The 17,108-nt window shown below is 40.1% G+C and overlaps 1 protein-coding gene across 3 annotated transcripts in view; it reads right to left on the reverse strand.

The window, feature by feature from the left end:
* Positions 1 to 591: 591 nt before the first annotated feature.
* Positions 592 to 17,108, reverse strand: part of LOC124232972 (protein NOXP20) — a 72,705-nt gene continuing 56,188 nt past the window's right edge. For all 3 annotated transcript variants that reach the window (XM_046649951.1, XM_046649952.1, XM_046649950.1), the window contains exons 9-14: positions 12,255 to 12,346; positions 10,307 to 10,468; positions 9,327 to 9,466; positions 6,776 to 6,848; positions 2,824 to 2,877; positions 592 to 1,141 (exon numbers count right to left, since the gene is read on the reverse strand). In XM_046649951.1, coding sequence (XP_046505907.1) covers positions 1,040 to 1,141; positions 2,824 to 2,877; positions 6,776 to 6,848; positions 9,327 to 9,466; positions 10,307 to 10,468; positions 12,255 to 12,346 — 623 coding nt within the window. In that variant the 3' untranslated portion in view covers positions 592 to 1,039. The remainder of the gene's footprint in view (positions 1,142 to 2,823; positions 2,878 to 6,775; positions 6,849 to 9,326; positions 9,467 to 10,306; positions 10,469 to 12,254; positions 12,347 to 17,108) is intronic.

The raw sequence follows: 17,108 nt of genomic DNA on the forward strand, positions 1-17,108 counted from the left end.
ATAAAAAAGTTCAAGGAATGTGGGAAAATACAATAAATTGAAGGGTAGAACATTTTAAAAACCACTAATTTAGCTTGTTCAAATTTTTTAAGGTTTAGAAAATTTTTTAGTACTTTAAGGCATTTTACGAATTATTATAAACCTCCTTTCAGAATATCTGTCCCTACTGGGATGAGATCACGTTCCTCAATTGTGAGCACACAGTAGGAGCTCAATAAGTCCTTGTTTAGACAATGAATGGCTATAAAGAGATACTTATGTTCCTCTTTTACCATAATAGGTAAAACCTATAAGTAGTGTTATCTTTACCCATGACACCTGTGTAACAAAACTAAGTTCAGTGTAAGAATTGACTTAAAGTAATACAATAAGAATGGGAAATTTAGGGGCTGGCCTGGTGGCACAGCAGTTAAATTTGCACGTTCTGCTTCGGTGATCCAGGGTCCGCTAGTTGGGATCCCGGGTGTGGACATGGTACCACTCATCAAGCTATGCTTTGGCAGGCATCCCACATATAAAATAGAGGAAGATGGGCACGGATGTTAGCTCAGGGCCACTCTTCCTCACCAAAAAGAGGAGGACTGGCAGCAGACGTTAGCTTAGGGCTGATCTTTCTCCAAAAAAAAAAAAAAAAGAATGGGAAATTTAAAGGATTAAAAGAAAGTCTTGGGGAAAAAAAAAAAAAAGAAAGAAAGTCTTGGGTCTGCCCATGAATTTCTAAATATAGCATGCTTGACCAGGAAAATGGAAATGAGTATTTGTGAATGAACTTTAGATTAAAGGAAATTATTAATACAAAGCCATGTAAGTTTAAATTAACATGAAGAAAAATACAATTATTTCTAAAAACAACCATATACATTAAGAGAAATGATACTTTCTTTAAACTTGCATTCTCAATACTGTCTGTGCAAAACTGCTTGTAGTGTCCTCAAATGGGCATCTGTGGTCAGATGTGTAGGAAACATCCCATTAAATGGTATATATATCAAAGCAACATGGCCTGCCATTTCCTTTAATTAGATGGAGTCTGGCCAGGTCACGGCTGTGCTTTTGAACAACTGGTCTGGATGTGTGAAACCTGCAGAACGGGCAGTAGCAGCTGGAAGGCGTCCTGTACGTATGTCATGCTATTGCAGCCCTGTGAGAGGAGAAACATGTGGTTAAAGGGTTATTTTCAGATTTAATCTTGACAAGTCTTCCAATTTGATAATGTTCCCTCTCCCCAAACCCCACAATATTTTATAATATTTTTCTTTTAATGTTGCTGTTTAAAGCAAATGTAAGCACACTCCTTTGGATAGAGTACATCCAAGTCTCAGTTATCTATACTAACAGAGAGAGGGATTCACTCAAAATGAGGCAAGACATTTCCATCGACTTTTAGGGTACATCGATATGCGTATATTTATGACACAACACGTCCAGTCTTGCCTATGCTTTTCTCAGGTCAAGCCCACTGCCCTGAAATAAAAGCACAGTATGAAGGAGGCTCTAGTTTGTCTGAATCTATAGACGAATAAACAAGAATGGTCTACATAAAGCTAACTGGAGATGTCATTGTGCAATTATTCATGGCAAGCCTTGAATGCTAGTATCTTCCCATGCATGTTGGTACCTTCTGCTTGGTTTGGATATTTGATGTTGCTATTCATGTTCTGTGGTGCCCTAACATACAGTATTAGAGGGAGAGGCCATTTAAAGTTTCAGGTAAGTAAAACTTGAGAAAACTTCCATTGGGAGAATGAATCGACATTTGACCTCATATTCCTCAGGACCGATATGGTGCATTAATCTGCTCATGCCTTCTGGCTAGCCAGGCGAGAGATTTTCTTGTTCCATATTCTGCCTCTGATTGCCTTGGTTTCCTCTTAGCTGTGTCTGTCCCTCCAGAACCTGCCCCTACAGTTCCTTGTCCCTTCTGTGTGGCTGTGTCCCAAACAATAACACTGGGTGCCACCACTTTGTAACTTTTGTACTTTGGTAGTTTTCCTTAGCAGTAAGGCACAACTCCTACAAACACTGCTATAAATATATGGGTAGCCCTCCCTGAGTTGAAGTTTTCTAATTTCCAGTTTTTGTAATTGACAGCTACTTCAGACTTGTGGCTTCAGCCGGGTGCCCTGTGGCTACAGATGTGCCAGTTTCTTATAGTGTGGCCGCTACGGAAGGTTTTCCTCCACCAACCACAGATAGAACAGAGTGCCTATGACTCAGGAATGAGAAGGCCTCTGGGCCTCTTTTCCTCTCTCTTACATCTCTGCTTCTGGCAAAGACACAGCAGTGTCAGGGGCGCTTCATAACCTATGCTACAAAGTCCTGGCGGGCGGGCAGGCCACAGAGCAAGTAGTCACAGAGGATGGTGTCTCTGGTCACTGAATGGGCAGAGGCTAAACATCCTATTTGCCATTTTTGCCAGTCTGGAGCTCAGACCCAGCTAAATCATAGGTTATTGTGAATGGAAGGAAGTGCCCATTTTTACAAAAATCACCACTGAGCAAGAATCTCTCATCGCAGCCAATAATCACACTGTTAAATCTGGTGTCAAACTTGGCGGCAGAAATCTGCTTCTGCTGGAGGAAACAGCGACAGAAATAACATGCAAGCTTAGCGTTTCTCTTTACAATCAGGAATTCTTGAAAATTAGGTATTGTTGCTTCACCTGCGGGTTTACAGCTGGTTGAGCTGCACAAAGGTACTCAAAAAAGACTGCTGATAAGATTTAGGATTGCAGTAACACTTGCTGTCTGGGAGAAAGACCAAAAAATGTAGCTCCAACATTTGCTTTGATACAGAAGGGCTTTCTCTCCAGGGGCCACTTACCTCTAACAACACACTATTGATCATGGGGTTAAGGACCTCAGCCTTCTTGTTGCTCTGCAGAAGCAAAAGGATGAAATTAACAGATCAGATTCTCACACTACAGAGCTTGACACATAAAATGTGATACAGCAGCTTTGTTGAGGAATCTCTTAGAGACGAAGGGGAGGAGAAGTGGAATACTTACTACAGACCAGGCTTCCTATTTGGTGCTTCCCCTATATAATTGCATTTAATTTTGACAAAAATCCTAGGAGGTAGGCAGGTACCATGATAACTCCAATTTAAAGATGAGGAAACAGGGGCCAGGAAGGTTGAGTAACTTATGTAAGGTCACATAGCTAGAAATTTAAACTTAGGCCTTTTTTTTAACTATTTACAGCTTGTGGCAGGTCTGGGATTAGGTGAGATGAATGAGGATGAGTTGTACAAGGGCAGGGTCGAATCCTGTCTTTACTCAAAATTTTGGTGTTTTGTTCATCATAATTTTTTTTGCCTTCATTTTGATGTTTAAAAATATTGCACTAAAATATCTAGCTAGATGACTGAAGTTATTTCTTTGTCTTTTTTTGGGGGGGGGGGGGGGGGCCCTTAAATTTTGCTGGTGAATTAAGTACCTTACTCGCCTACCCTAATTCCAGCCCTAGTCTGTAGTCTTTTTTTCTTTCTTCTTTTAAATGCAAGCATGGATATTTGGTTATAGGGTATGTCTTCCAGATTAGCAGCAAAATTAAAACATTCTTAACCGTAACTTGCAAACAGGTCTGCAGACTCCAGTTTGCAAAATATGAACAACCCATGGAAAGCACAGAATACAGTGCCTGATACAAAGCAGATGTTCAAAAAGTGAGAGCTAGTGTTAGTATTATTGTTATTATTATTTCCACTATTGATCTATCAGTCAACAGTCTTCTCTATCTAAAATGTTCTATCTACTCTTAGACAATAAATAATTCAAGGGACTGAAAAAGAGAGAGCAATTTTACTAGACTGGTTTCCCTTACACTACTCAGAAGACTTTATGGTAAACAAAAGGATATAAATGAAATATATCTTCCCAGAGCAGCCGACTTTCATTGACATCACTCCACTGAGGGCAAAGTAATGTCTTACTGGGGAAACTATAACAGAGTCTTGGGAAAAACCTCTTTAAAAACCCAGTCATTTTAGTAAGTAACCAGAAAATCCATTATGGTATTTGCTTTCATGTTTATTTGATTATCAATAAACCTCTAAAATGTAATCAAAATGAGGGCAATAAAATGACATTGGTTTTCAGAATCAATGAGATGTGCAAGCAATTTAAATAGAGTCTGGAGAGCAATATACACTCATTAACTTCGAGTTATGAATAATGGCTGTTTCAGAGAACAGAAACAATGACTTGATGAAAATGATTCATCATAGCACAGGATGAAGGGTATTGTGGTGAGATGGCATTTTAGTGAACTTTATTTTAGACTTATCTTTTTCGTTCTCCAAAATGATCGTTTGTGTGTTTCTGGTTTTGTGCATGCAAACATTTGTACACATGTGTGTATATATGCATATATATATGTTCAAGTGCACACCCATCTGCCAGAACTTTGCTACTCAAAATGTAGACTGTGGATCAGGAACATTGTTATCACCCATGAGTTCGTTAGAAATGAGAATCTCAGTCCTCATCCCAGACCTGCTAGCTCAGAATCTGCAGGGACAAGATCTCCAGGTGATTTGCTTGCACATTAAGGTGTGAGGAGCACCATCCCGGAATACAATATGTTAAAAGGAATGGAAACCAATACCATGAACATTACCCACTAATGTGAATAAATAACAGGAATCACATAGAACATATAACACACACACATGCAGACACATACATCCTCGTCACTGGACAACCATAGAGAACCAAACAGTTGGCTTTCTGTCTGCTGTGTCTGATGGACAGCCGATTAGGAGCTGAGAGATCAATTGAGAGGCTTGAGTGAATCAGTCCACCCCTCTGGGCCTCAGTTTCCCACCTAGCGAACTGTGGGAAGAGTGAGAAGAGGCTAGAGAAGAGCCTAGAGAAGCCGAATCACTGAGGCCATCCCATCCTGGTAAGACCTCACACCTCTCTATAAACCTACCAGTTATGCCAAAGCCCATGGGTATCAGTCAACTTAGACAACACTGAGCACACAAATGCATTTTATTGAGCCTATCATATCCATGAACTTCCCCCTCCCGCTTCACTCTGCTTGCATATAGTGAAGCTCCATTGCTGAAGGACTAAAATTAGACAAATGCCAAAGCTGACGTCTTACAAAATAGGAGAGGCGAGCCAGATTCCTTGACAGCAGAACAAGTAGGTGCTATGTAGCTCACTCCTTATTAACGGAGTCACTTAGAGAATTGTGACAGACACACATCTCTTGACGGTCAGGTCCATAATCACTTCTGCTTCTTGTGAGAACTGCCTTTGGCTTGGGGGAGGCGGGTACACCCCAGCAGCCAGGTAGGTTTACATGATGTGACCCTAGCCCTACTCACTGCTGAGTCATACCAAGATGGACATCTGACCCACACTGATGAGTCTTTCAAACCTTCTCAAGCAGGAACCCAGAATTCGGATGGAGAGACATGGGGTCTGGGAACTGCTGTAGCTGAGTCGCATTAACAGCAACACTAGAGAGAGGGCACATGATCTCTGGTGCCGGGTCCCCAGAGCTGCTCACATTCCTCCGTTGCCTTTAATAAAGTCCTTTTTCTGTCTAAACTACTTTGTTTCTATTACTTCCTGTTATAGGTCAAATTGTGTCCCCCGCAAAGAGATATGTTGAAGTCCTAACCTCCAGTAAATCAGAATGTGACCTTACTTGGGGACAGGGTCGTGGCAGATGTAATTGATTAAGATGAGGTCATACTGGTCATACCCTAATCCATATGGCTAGTGTCCTTATAAGAAGAGGGAAATTTGGACACAGACACACATGGAGGGAGGACAACGTGAAGATGGAGAAACAGATTGCAGTTATGGTGTCACACCCCAAAGAACGCCTGGGGCTCCTAGAAGCTGGAAGAGAATAGAAGGGATCATCTCCTAGAGGCTTCAGAGGAAGCACGGCCCTGAGGCACCTTGATCTCAGACTCCCAGCCTCTGGAACTGTGAGACAATAAATGTCTTTTCCTTAAGTTACCCAGTTTGTGGTATTTCTTATGGCAGCTCTAGGAAACGAATACATTTGCAACCAAAAAACACCCTACCTAAAACAGGAAGTAAAACCTAATGCTTCTCATGGAAAGAAACATTTGGCCTTACATCCAGGGCCTTAAAAGAAAAAGTAGAAAGGTTAAAAAGAAATATTTTCCACTTGCCTCCTCAACCCCAATCCCACTAAGGTGGGGCTATATACCGTGACTGATATCTAAAGGAAACAACCAGAAGCCACACCTCCAAATGAACGCTGAAATTTTCAAAGTTATTACCTTGAGAACAGAAACATTTATGCCAATTGGTAAATTTTTTCTTTTGGTTAAAGTTGATGTATACAACAAAGAAAAGCAACTTTTTATCTTGTGTGGCTTATAAAATAGCCTCTGAGGGCAACAAGATTGTGAATATTCAAGATTAATTATTTTAAGAGATATTCTTGAATTACATACAACAGATATTAAGTATTAGAAGGAACCTTCATTTGACATTTCTTTTTTTTACAAAGAAAATGAGGCCCAGAGAGGTTTGGAAAGTCACTCAACATCTTGTATGTCCGCGATGACAAATTCAGGGCTGGAACCCAGTCAGGTTAGAGCCCTGAGGTGCCTGTGGTTAGAGAAGGTGCTCTTGGCCTGGTTTTAGCAAATATCCCGGTGGAGCTTCCATTTTGTGGAGCTATCAAAAAAGGCACTGCATGCTATACTTTTCCTCACAGCTCCTCATAGACCCATCTCCCCTAAAAAGGTGGAGAAAGAATCCATATTATAATCTTACCCCAACAGTGGTTAAAGAATTCGTAAACTTTTTTGATAAAGAGGCCACTTCCTTGCACATTGCAGTAGTTAATCTGAAAAACAAAAAAAGAGATTTGGAGATTTTCAATAAAGTAAAATAATTTAACTGTCAAGACAATTGACGGATATTAATACCATATTCCATTTAGAGGAACAAGGTTTGAAGATGCTTTGCAGAAATGTTTTTCTCAATAATCTCCCATGATTCTCAATCACAGTTTAATCTAATCCTGGTTTTCTCTGCATGCTTAATTAAAGAATATTCAGCTAGCTCACTCTACATCTTTTTAGAGTCAAAAGTGTTTGCAGGAAAATAACAGGCTTGAGCCCCACATGTATAGGGGTATAAGATTCTTGCCAACTGGCTTTTCTCCAGCTTTTTGGTCATTTTTAAAGAATAATGAACATTCATTGAGGTACTATGTTAGGTACTTTCATATGCACAATCATATTTAATCTTTATAGCGACCTTATAGGTTTTGTGGTTATTCCCATTTTATAGATGAAGAAACTGACAGTTAAGAAGATTAAGCAACTTGCTTAGGACAAGCAGTAGTAAGTGACAGAGCTGGGATTCAAACTCAGGTGTCTCGACATTTTGATTATGTTTTTATTAGATGCCTCAAAATAAAGATCCTGTAGGATATGTTTTTAAGACTTATATCAAAACTCGAAGTTTATTCCAGCCACTCCACTTCTAGGACTTTACTCCAAGAAAATAATGCAAGATGGACACAAATATTTAACCAATATAATGTTTGTCATAATATTACAGATGATAACAAAAACTGAAAACAATCTAATTACCTAGCGATGTCAGTATTGTATGATTTTTCTTTTACAATTAGTGTATATGACTTTTATGAATAGGGATTAAAACACTACTAGAAAAACAGTAACTCCAAGTTAAGAACCTTACATGTTAAAGATCTAATGAAGTCAGCAGAGGTAAGTTTTGTTTTGATAAATCAGGGTTCTGTCTGAGCTATGTATGTATTCAGGTTTGTTGAGCTTTATCCATCTACCCACCTACCCACCCACGCATCCACCCATCCATCCATCCACTCATCTACCCATCCATCCATCCACCCATCCATCCATGCACCCATCCACCCATCCATCTATCCATCCAAAACTATCTGCAGAGGGTCAGGAGTAGGGCCAGGAGACAGCCCAGAGCCACTCTGTCTATGATTTTGGGGAGGTGCGTGAAGAGGCATTTATTTTACAGACAAACATGAAGCCTTATTACCTTTTGCTTGGTGCAGCTTGATAAGGTTGGGACAACTAGGGCTGAGAATCAGAAAGCAGCTAAGAGTAAGGTCCTGCTATCCATACTCAGGGACTTTTGAACTTTAGCCCTTCTCTTTCAAATCAGTACTGCAAATATAAAATAGTACCTAGGTATTTTCATCAATATTTTAAATTCTTCCTTTTTGCCCTTTCCTCTTCCTTCTAAACACTGAGGCAAGTACATATTCTTTCTAGGCATAGCAAGGTCAGGATTGTGAGGTTGTTATAATATCTTTGATTTTCACATTTCTAGATATGAAAATCTAGACTAGATGACAGATCCTGACAAGTGAGGAAAAATGCCATCGGTAGTATAAAGACACTAATATCAAATTTTTGGAAGGTCCTTCCGGTAGAAATTTGCTCCCCAATCTACAATGCCAAATACAATAAGAAGCAAAGACTAGTTAGCTAGCAAGGTGAATGAGTGTGTTGAAACCTGTGTGTGTGTGTGTGTGTGTGTATGCATTTACCTCTAGGAGGCTCTTATCTTGGTTCCTGTGTCTGTATAATAATGAGAGGCTGTTTGAACCTGTGCTAATTTTCTGTACCACAATATACAGCTATGCACATAAAAGTTAATGGCTCATTTTTCAGTTCCATACCAACTATTGTAATGAACACTCCATACCAACTATTTTCACGTATATAAAGTTACATATCTACACATTTTTATTTCACTAGATAAATGAATAATAATAGCTACTATTTTTTGAAGAACATAACATATGACCGCACATATGCACACACATGCAATCCACAGCGAACTGGCTTACATTAGTGACCATCACTGCCAGAATTCAGAATATGCAGAGTTGGTATAAGTCCCTAGGAACAGTGGGGGTGTGTTTGCATACTTTTGTGAAGCTAGCTGAGACGTCACATTAAGGTGTCCTTTCTCTATGTTGGTATGTTGAAAATGTAATTACCCTCAAAGGTCTGTGCTTTCAAGACTTTGATCTATTAAAATAAACACTCACACAGCTCTGAATGATTTAGTGTGTCTTCCCTTAAATCTCTTCATAAATAATTCTTGGAATTTAGTTAATTATTATTATTCTTGCTAACATAGTTTATTTCTTAAAAGAGTCCTTTTTCTTAACATAACATAGAACGATGTAATTAGTTGACTGGAAATCTGAATCTTTAGTAGCTTAGGGTTTGTGTGTGTGTGTATGTGTATTTGAGTGGCACATATATATAAAATTGGAAAAATAAGAATTAAAAGTAATATTTACTTTATGAGAACTTTTGCTTGGTACTGAGCTGATTTTTCCTCTTCTTGTCCATGAAGAATTAATTCTGCTACTTTATGAAGCTGCTCAATACAGCGTGCTGTTACTTCTGCCAGACTTTCGATGGACAGCATGTACACTTCCTGAAATAAACAAATGCAAGTAAGAAAATAATTCACTGAGCAGGTGCTTTTTAAAAAACCCTGTGACACTAAACCTATTATATAATTCTTGAATAAACAACCAAATATGACCTTTAAAAGCTTACCCAAAGATTAATGGGTGTACCTACAACTTCTCTAAGTGGAAATATTGCCATAAAATGGGAACTCTGCCAGGTCCCCAGGGATATGGCAAGCCTTTTTCACAGCTGCATGCCAAGTACTCAGAGCAATGCTGGGCACACGACAGGCAGGTACTCAAGAAGGTGTGTGAAAGGGCAGCCGAAATAATAGACCTCAGGGGACATTTTTCTTTAGACCGATCTAATTTAAAAACTTACTTTCTCTAAAATTAAATCCCATGTAAGATGAAGTTATTGCAAATTCATTTTTGAACATAGGCAGGATATAAATTATGCACATAGAAATTTATTAAACTACAGAATAAAAACTGCGGCAATGAAATTTTTTTGGAAAAAGCTTCAATTACCTCATTCATTAAGGGGCATAAAGACATTTTATAGTTACAAATTTGCATACAAGATGGAATTTTACCCTAAAGATAAATTAACTGTGTTCGTAAAGACCTTTTTTCCTTTAAATTATAATTGTAAAGCTATGGAGAAAAGCTACACTATCTATGCTAAATCATGAATTCTCTTGGCATGGGGAAATTTTAGTGTTTATTACATTAATACTCATATTTCTATAATGTAGAACAGGGTACAAATGACAATGAAATGGCCTCTCCTCATTTAAAATTGGGCTGCTAATAAAATTAACATAATATTACTGCTTTTGAGGTGGACAATATAAGTTTACCTCAACTGTCTTCGTTCTCCTTCCTTCCTTTCCGTCTTCTTTGGGGTTTTCAGGTTTTTCTTCCCCTTCTTCCTTTTTAGTTTTCTCCTCTGACTCTTCTGCCACATCTACCGACACCACGGTTTGATCTTCGTCCATGCAGTCATGAGCTTTTTTCATGGCCTGCAAAGGCCCCCAACCAGAGCAACACATTTATCGTGTCAACATGGAGACTAAGAAATTCCAATCCCAAGACTAGGATCAAGTTGCCCTAAACCTTTAAGGGTCATTCTCTGTAAATTTAAAGCATGATGGGGCAATTCCTGAACCTCCTTAAAAACATCTTGTTGTTGCTTTCTGGTAAATATAAAGTAAGAAAGGGGACAGAATAAAAAGAAAGTAGAGAGAGAACAGTGCAGGGCTGGATGACTTTCCACAGAGCGTTCTAATGTGATATTCAGATAAGAATAAAAATGACAGTCACCTTGAAAGATCGATAGTATATTTTTCACTTTGCCTGACCAACTGTAAAAGAATAATAGTACTTTTTAAATGTACACAGGTTAGAGATTTAGCCACGGTCATTGCTACAGCAAATTTCCTCATTTGAAGTGTCTCATAAAGCCCTTAATGTTTCATGGACCTAATAACGTATTGTGCTGGGAAGACGAAGGATGGCTCCGCTCTTCTCTAGTCATGCCACGTCTTCCAGCTCAAGGGGCAGGAGAGAAGAGCTGTGGGAATGACCTGGCTCTGCTCTGCAACTAGTTTAATTTCACATGGGTGCAGTTTGAACAACCTGTGGCCTAAAAAATTATGGCTAAATTGAACAAGCAGAAATCACTTTGCCTGTTATTCCCTGAATTTAGAAAGGACAGAGTCACCCAGCTTTGATCATTATAGTTTAAGCCGTTTGCTTAAGTGAAAGTTATATCTGAGCTTATGCTAAACCTACTTCTCATCTTAAAGCTTACACGTCAAAGTTTAACGTCAGTGTTGAATGGCCAGTTAATGGCAAGATGATTTAGGGAGACAAAACCCACCAAAACCATCCTTGGTGTGTCCTCTTTTAGAGACAAAGGTTTACCTGGCTATGTAAATAAACCAGTGGGACCTTGGAGGCATCATACACGCTCTGAGCAGTGGCAGGTGCTGCACGGAGATGAATGAGGCAATTTCCCACTGTGTTCAAGTCATTGACCTGCCACAGTCGGTGACCTCTACCAGAGATAAAGAAATTACTCTCTCTCCACCTCACTGCCTCATTCTGCCCTTTCCTCACCCACTTTGATAAGTGAGGGCCTGTGTCAACTACTGCATGCTAAAAAGAAGAAAGGGAAAAAAAAGAGAGAAAGAACAGGAAAAATAACACAGCTTTAAGTAAATAATAATCAGTGTCCTCATCAAGAAACTCTACAGCAAGACCTGGCACTAACCTGCAAAATGTACTGTGGTAACTATTAGAGGAACCCAGACTGTTAAAGCTGGAATGTTCTTAGACATGATGTAGCAACAACATTCCAGGGGGGTGGGGATGTGTGGTTGACCTGGCTGACGTGCTTCCTTCTGCCTAATCCTGACATGTCACTTTAGCGGGGGAGGGGAAATGGAATTTGAAAAAACCTGTTGGTGATTCAGCACCCCTCTCTTCTCCCGTATGCTGAAGGTAACCACTGCTCTCATGTAAAATTCTATTTTGAGGAGAAGTGACTTGTTCAAGGTCACAAGGTAATTACTAGTAAAAGTTGCAGCTGAAATGCAGATCTCATGACACAGTCTACCATGTTCTCTGCCACCACATTTCATCATGTTGCCCCCTTGAACCTTAATTACTGACCTCACACTCCCCTCCTGCTATGTGCCATTTGGGATTTGGGGTATTTCCATTTTGGGTGGATCTCTGGAATTTTATAACTGAGATCCTTTTTTTTTTTTAAAAGACAAAGACTCAGACTCAGAAGGGGCTGACCTTATTGAGTTTGTCAGGCGTGGCCGCGACATGTAATTCAAAGAGAAGCTCTGTGAGCATGCTAGCAAATTCTTCTCCCTTTTCTTCTAAGCCTAGAAATAGAAAATGACAGAAGTAAGAAGCATGATTTATTTTTCATCCTTCAGGATGTGGCAGCTCCCCCAACCATATAGCCCGCAGTCAGAGTTTAAGTGGGGGCTGCGGCAGCCTGTCCTCCAGCTGCCGGGCAAAGATGAGTTTCGCTCGCTTATGAGCATAGCACTGAGGTAGGAGACTGCTGCTGGGTGAGGGCTGCTGGAGCCTTGTTGCTCGCAGCTCTAGCCAGGGCACCGCCAGGCTGGCCTAGAGGGAATGTGAGCGCAGTGAGGGACTCATGCGTCTTGTTCAAGCTATGGGTGGTCAGTAGCTACTTGTTGAAAGAATGACCGAAGGAACAAATGAATGACCTTTCTCAGGGTTGGGAGCCGTAGGACAACACTGTGTTTATGACCTAGAGTACTGCCATGCTTACCAGGCAACCCTAACGATACCCAGGGCGACCTTTTCTGTCTACAGAGCCACCGTGCTAAGGGAGCAGAACTAGTCTCGATGGGTCGTGTGCTATCTGATGTAACAATGTTATATCTCTGGAGAAATTTCCCAAGGTTTCCTGGGACATCTGTCTGGTCTTACAATACTTCTTAACAATAAGCCTTCCCTCCAGATTGGAAGTTACCTAAAGACAGAGACAGAATTTGTTTTGTTCACTTTTGAATCCAGGGCATCTAACACAGTGCCTGGAAGATAGGAGGTGCTAAAATGAATATTTATTGAATAAGCAATTCATTAATAAATTATATCACAGATAATAATATATTGATTATATAAAGTATAATGTTATATTTAATATATCTAAAAATAAAAATAAATTAATATCATTGGTGGGCAATAAAGAAGAAAGATCTTTAAAAGTTACAGTCTGAGCCAGGCCTGATGGCCTGGCAGTTAAAGTTCAGCATGCTCCCCTTTGGTGGCCTGGGTTTGGTTCCTGGGCGCAGAACCACACTATTTGCCTGTCACTAGCCATGCTGTGGTGGCGGCTCAAAGAGAAGTCAAAGGACTTACAACTAGAATATACGAGCATGCACTGGGGCTTTGCAGAGGGAAAAAAAAGTTATAGTCTTATTTCTCTCATTTGTATCACGAGTTGAAGCCTTTTTAAAAGTTTCTGATAAGTGCTGAAGAATTGATTCCACAATCAGTTTACTACCAGTTTTGAGGGGAATAAAGGCATCATTAATCCGGCCTGATTACATGATCTCAAAACCCTCTGAGAAGAAAATACTCTGGCTATGTCAGTGGGGAAGGCAGTAGCTTCAGGGAGGACTAAGCCATGCGAGAAATACTGTATCTAACACTCATCTGCACGTGCTCTCTGTTTTATAGACAAAATGTTAATCAGCAGCTCATGAAGACAGCCAGGATAACTTGTAGGTCTTTGTTCAAAACATTTGGCTTAACCAGCTTAACATCACCTAGAATTTATATATGCTCATGAGGGAGACAGATCAGTAAACGTACTAGAGAAGTAAAACATATATGTCAGGAGAAAAGATTCATGGAGGAGTATAAAGCAAGGAAGAGGAATAGGGACAGTGAGGGGGTAGCAATTTTAAATGGGAGGGCAGCTGAGAAAGTGCCATTTGAGTAATGAACCGGAGGAGGAGAAGGGTGAGCCACACCAGCTCAGGGGAAGAGATTTCCAGGCAGAGGCACCGCTAGCACAAAGTCCAGGAGGGAGTGTGCCCGGCTTATTCAGGGACAGCAAGGAGGCCAGGGGGGCCGCAGCAGGGGAGGGAGTCATGTGCCTTGGGGGTAGAGAGAGATGGCTGTCTTTGTTCCTGATGAAGCCGACACAGTGAATCATTATAACCAAAAGAGGCAAGTGCTCTGACTGAGGGGGCTTTGCAGCACCTAATCCAGTCCTCAGAGGGCTGTTAAGAAGGCTTCCTGGAGGAGGTGATGCCTGAACCAAGCCTTCAAGAACGAGAAGGCATTAGTCACATGCACAAAGGGAGAGCTTGGGGGATGAGAGAGGGAGAGGGAACGGGGAGAGAGAGAACTTCCTCCCAAAGCTGAGATTCTCTCTCTGTTGGGCAGAGGTCTAGATCTCATCCTCTCTAGGCCAGCAAATAAAAGGGGCCGGGGCACATCAGGGCAGCATCAACAAGGTCTCGTTCCCAAACAGCTGGGGCCTTCTGGTTCTGGAAGAGGCAGCGTTGCAGGGCAGAGACAGCCCAGGCTGAGGCTTGGGAGGAGGGGTTCTACGTTTAGTGGCTCCGTGACCCGGGCCAGTCACAGGGCTTCTCAGCTTCCATTTCCGCCTCTGTGAACTTAGGATAATAAAACCCACCCATCTCCTCTTTAGCGTCGTTGTAAGGACCAAATAATACAACAAATGTGAAAGTATCCTGCAAACACTAAAGATTTAACTATATCATTATGTGCTACAAAGATATAAACATAGGAAGATTAAGAATATTTGGGAGTCATCAACACTAAACTAGGATACAAGTACTCACGCAGCTTCAGTTTTTAAATGTGTATTCATTCTATAAAACAGAAAAATACACCAGTGACTTTTATCGAATATTTTAGGAAAAAAAATCACAGAGAAAAATGGAAGGAGAAAAAAACAGATGATAAAAAACGTTTCAACAAACAAAAAGAATAAAATATCTAGGAATAAATTTTACCAAGGAGGTGAAGGACTTATACAATGAAAACTATAAGACATTATTGAAAGAAATAGATGATGACATAAAGAAATGCAAAGAGATTCCACGCACATGGATCAGAAGAATAAACATAGTTCAAACGTCCATACTACCTAAAGCAATCTACAGATTCAGTGCAATCCTAGTGAGAATCCCAATGACATTCTTCACGGAAATAATACAAAGAATCCTAAAATTCATATGAGGCAAAAAAAGACCCCAAATAGCCAAAGCAATCCTGAGGAAAAAGAACAAAGCTGGAGGTATCATAATCCCTGACTTCAAAATGTACCACAAAGCCATAGTGATCAAAACAGCATGGTACTGGTAGAAAAACAGGCACACAGATCAATGGAGCAGAACTGAAAGCCCAGAAATAAAACTGCACATCTACGGACAGCTAATCTTCGACAAAGGTGCCAAGAACATACAGTGGGAAAAGATAGTCTCTTCAATAAATGGCGTTGAGAAGTCTGGACAACCACTTGCAAAAGAATGGAAGTAGACCATTATCTCACACCATACAGAAAATAAACTCAAAAAGGATCAAAGACTTGAACATAAGACCCGAAACCATAAAACTTCTGGAAGAAAATATAGATAGTACACTCTTTGACATAGAACTTAAAAGGATCTTTTCGAATACCATGTCTTCTCAGAAAAGGGAAACAAAAGAAAAAATAAACAAATGGGAGTTCATCAGACTAAAGAGCTTCTGCAAGGCAAAGGAAACTAGTATCAAAACAAAAAGACAACCCACCAATTGGGAGAAAATATTCGCAAATCATACATCCAACAAGGGGTTAATCTCCATAATATATAAAGAACTCACACAACTGAACAACAAAAAAATGAACAGCCCAATCAAAAAATGGGCAGAGGAGATGAACAGACATTTTTCCAAAGAAGATATACAGATGGCCAACAGGCACATGAAAAGATGTTCAACATCACCAATCATCTGGGAAATGCAAATCAAAACTACACTAAGATACCACCTCACACCTGTTAAAATGGCTATAATCACTAAGACTAAAAACAACAAACGTTGGAGAGGTTGTGGAGAAAAGGGAACCCTCATACACTGCTGGTGGGAGTGGCAACTGGTGCAGCCATTATGGAAAACAGTATGGAGATTCCTCAAAAAACTAAAAATAGAAACACCATATGACCCAGCTATCCCACTACTGGGTATCTACCCAAATAACTTGAAATCAACAATCCAAAGTGACCTATGTACCCCTATGTTCATTGCAGCACTATTCACGATAGCCAAGACATGGAAGCAATCCAAGTGCCCATCGACCGATGATTGGATAAAGACGTGGTGTATATATATATATATATATATAAATGTACACACACACACACACACAATGGAATACTACTCAGCCATAAAAAAGACAAAAATCATCCCATTTGCAACAACATGGATGGTCCTCGAGGGTATTATGTTAAGCCAAATAAGCCAGACTGAGAAAGACAAACACTGTACAATTTCACTCATATGCGGAAGATAAACAAACGCAAGGACAAAGAGAACAGTTCAGTGTTTACCAGGGGAAGGGGGGTGGGGGGTGGGTACAAGGGGGAAGGGGAGCACTCATGGTGACAGACAAGAAATAATGTACAATTGAAATTCACAATTATGTAAACTATTATGAACTCAATAAAAAAACCCCAAAACATTGCAACAAAGAATATCTATTACTACAACTCTTGGTCTGTACACATGGCTGAAAAGAAGATCTTCACCAAGGATATAAAAATAGAAAACAGCCTTTTAAAATCTCTTCACAACAGTGTGGTAAACCAAATTAGAGACCCATGGCAGCGTGATAAAATTACAATCTGCTGGCAAGACGAACATGCAAATCACTAGCTAACATCCTAAATGTAGAGGAGCTCAATAGGAAATCTACCTGAAAATGACAGAATGACAGTTGATTACATTTTCTGAGACAATGAAACAAATTATTTAGGTGTTAGGAGGCTTTTAGGAACGTAAGTGCTTACAAGACACAAGTTTGATGGAAATGCTCTGGTCTCCCAGAGCTTCGCCCCAGGATAAGATTCCTCTCCGCGGCTTTAGGACAAG

Source organism: Equus quagga, unplaced genomic scaffold (genome assembly GCF_021613505.1).
Source record: "Equus quagga isolate Etosha38 unplaced genomic scaffold, UCLA_HA_Equagga_1.0 146_RagTag, whole genome shotgun sequence".
Classification (NCBI taxonomy): domain Eukaryota; kingdom Metazoa; phylum Chordata; class Mammalia; order Perissodactyla; family Equidae; genus Equus; species Equus quagga.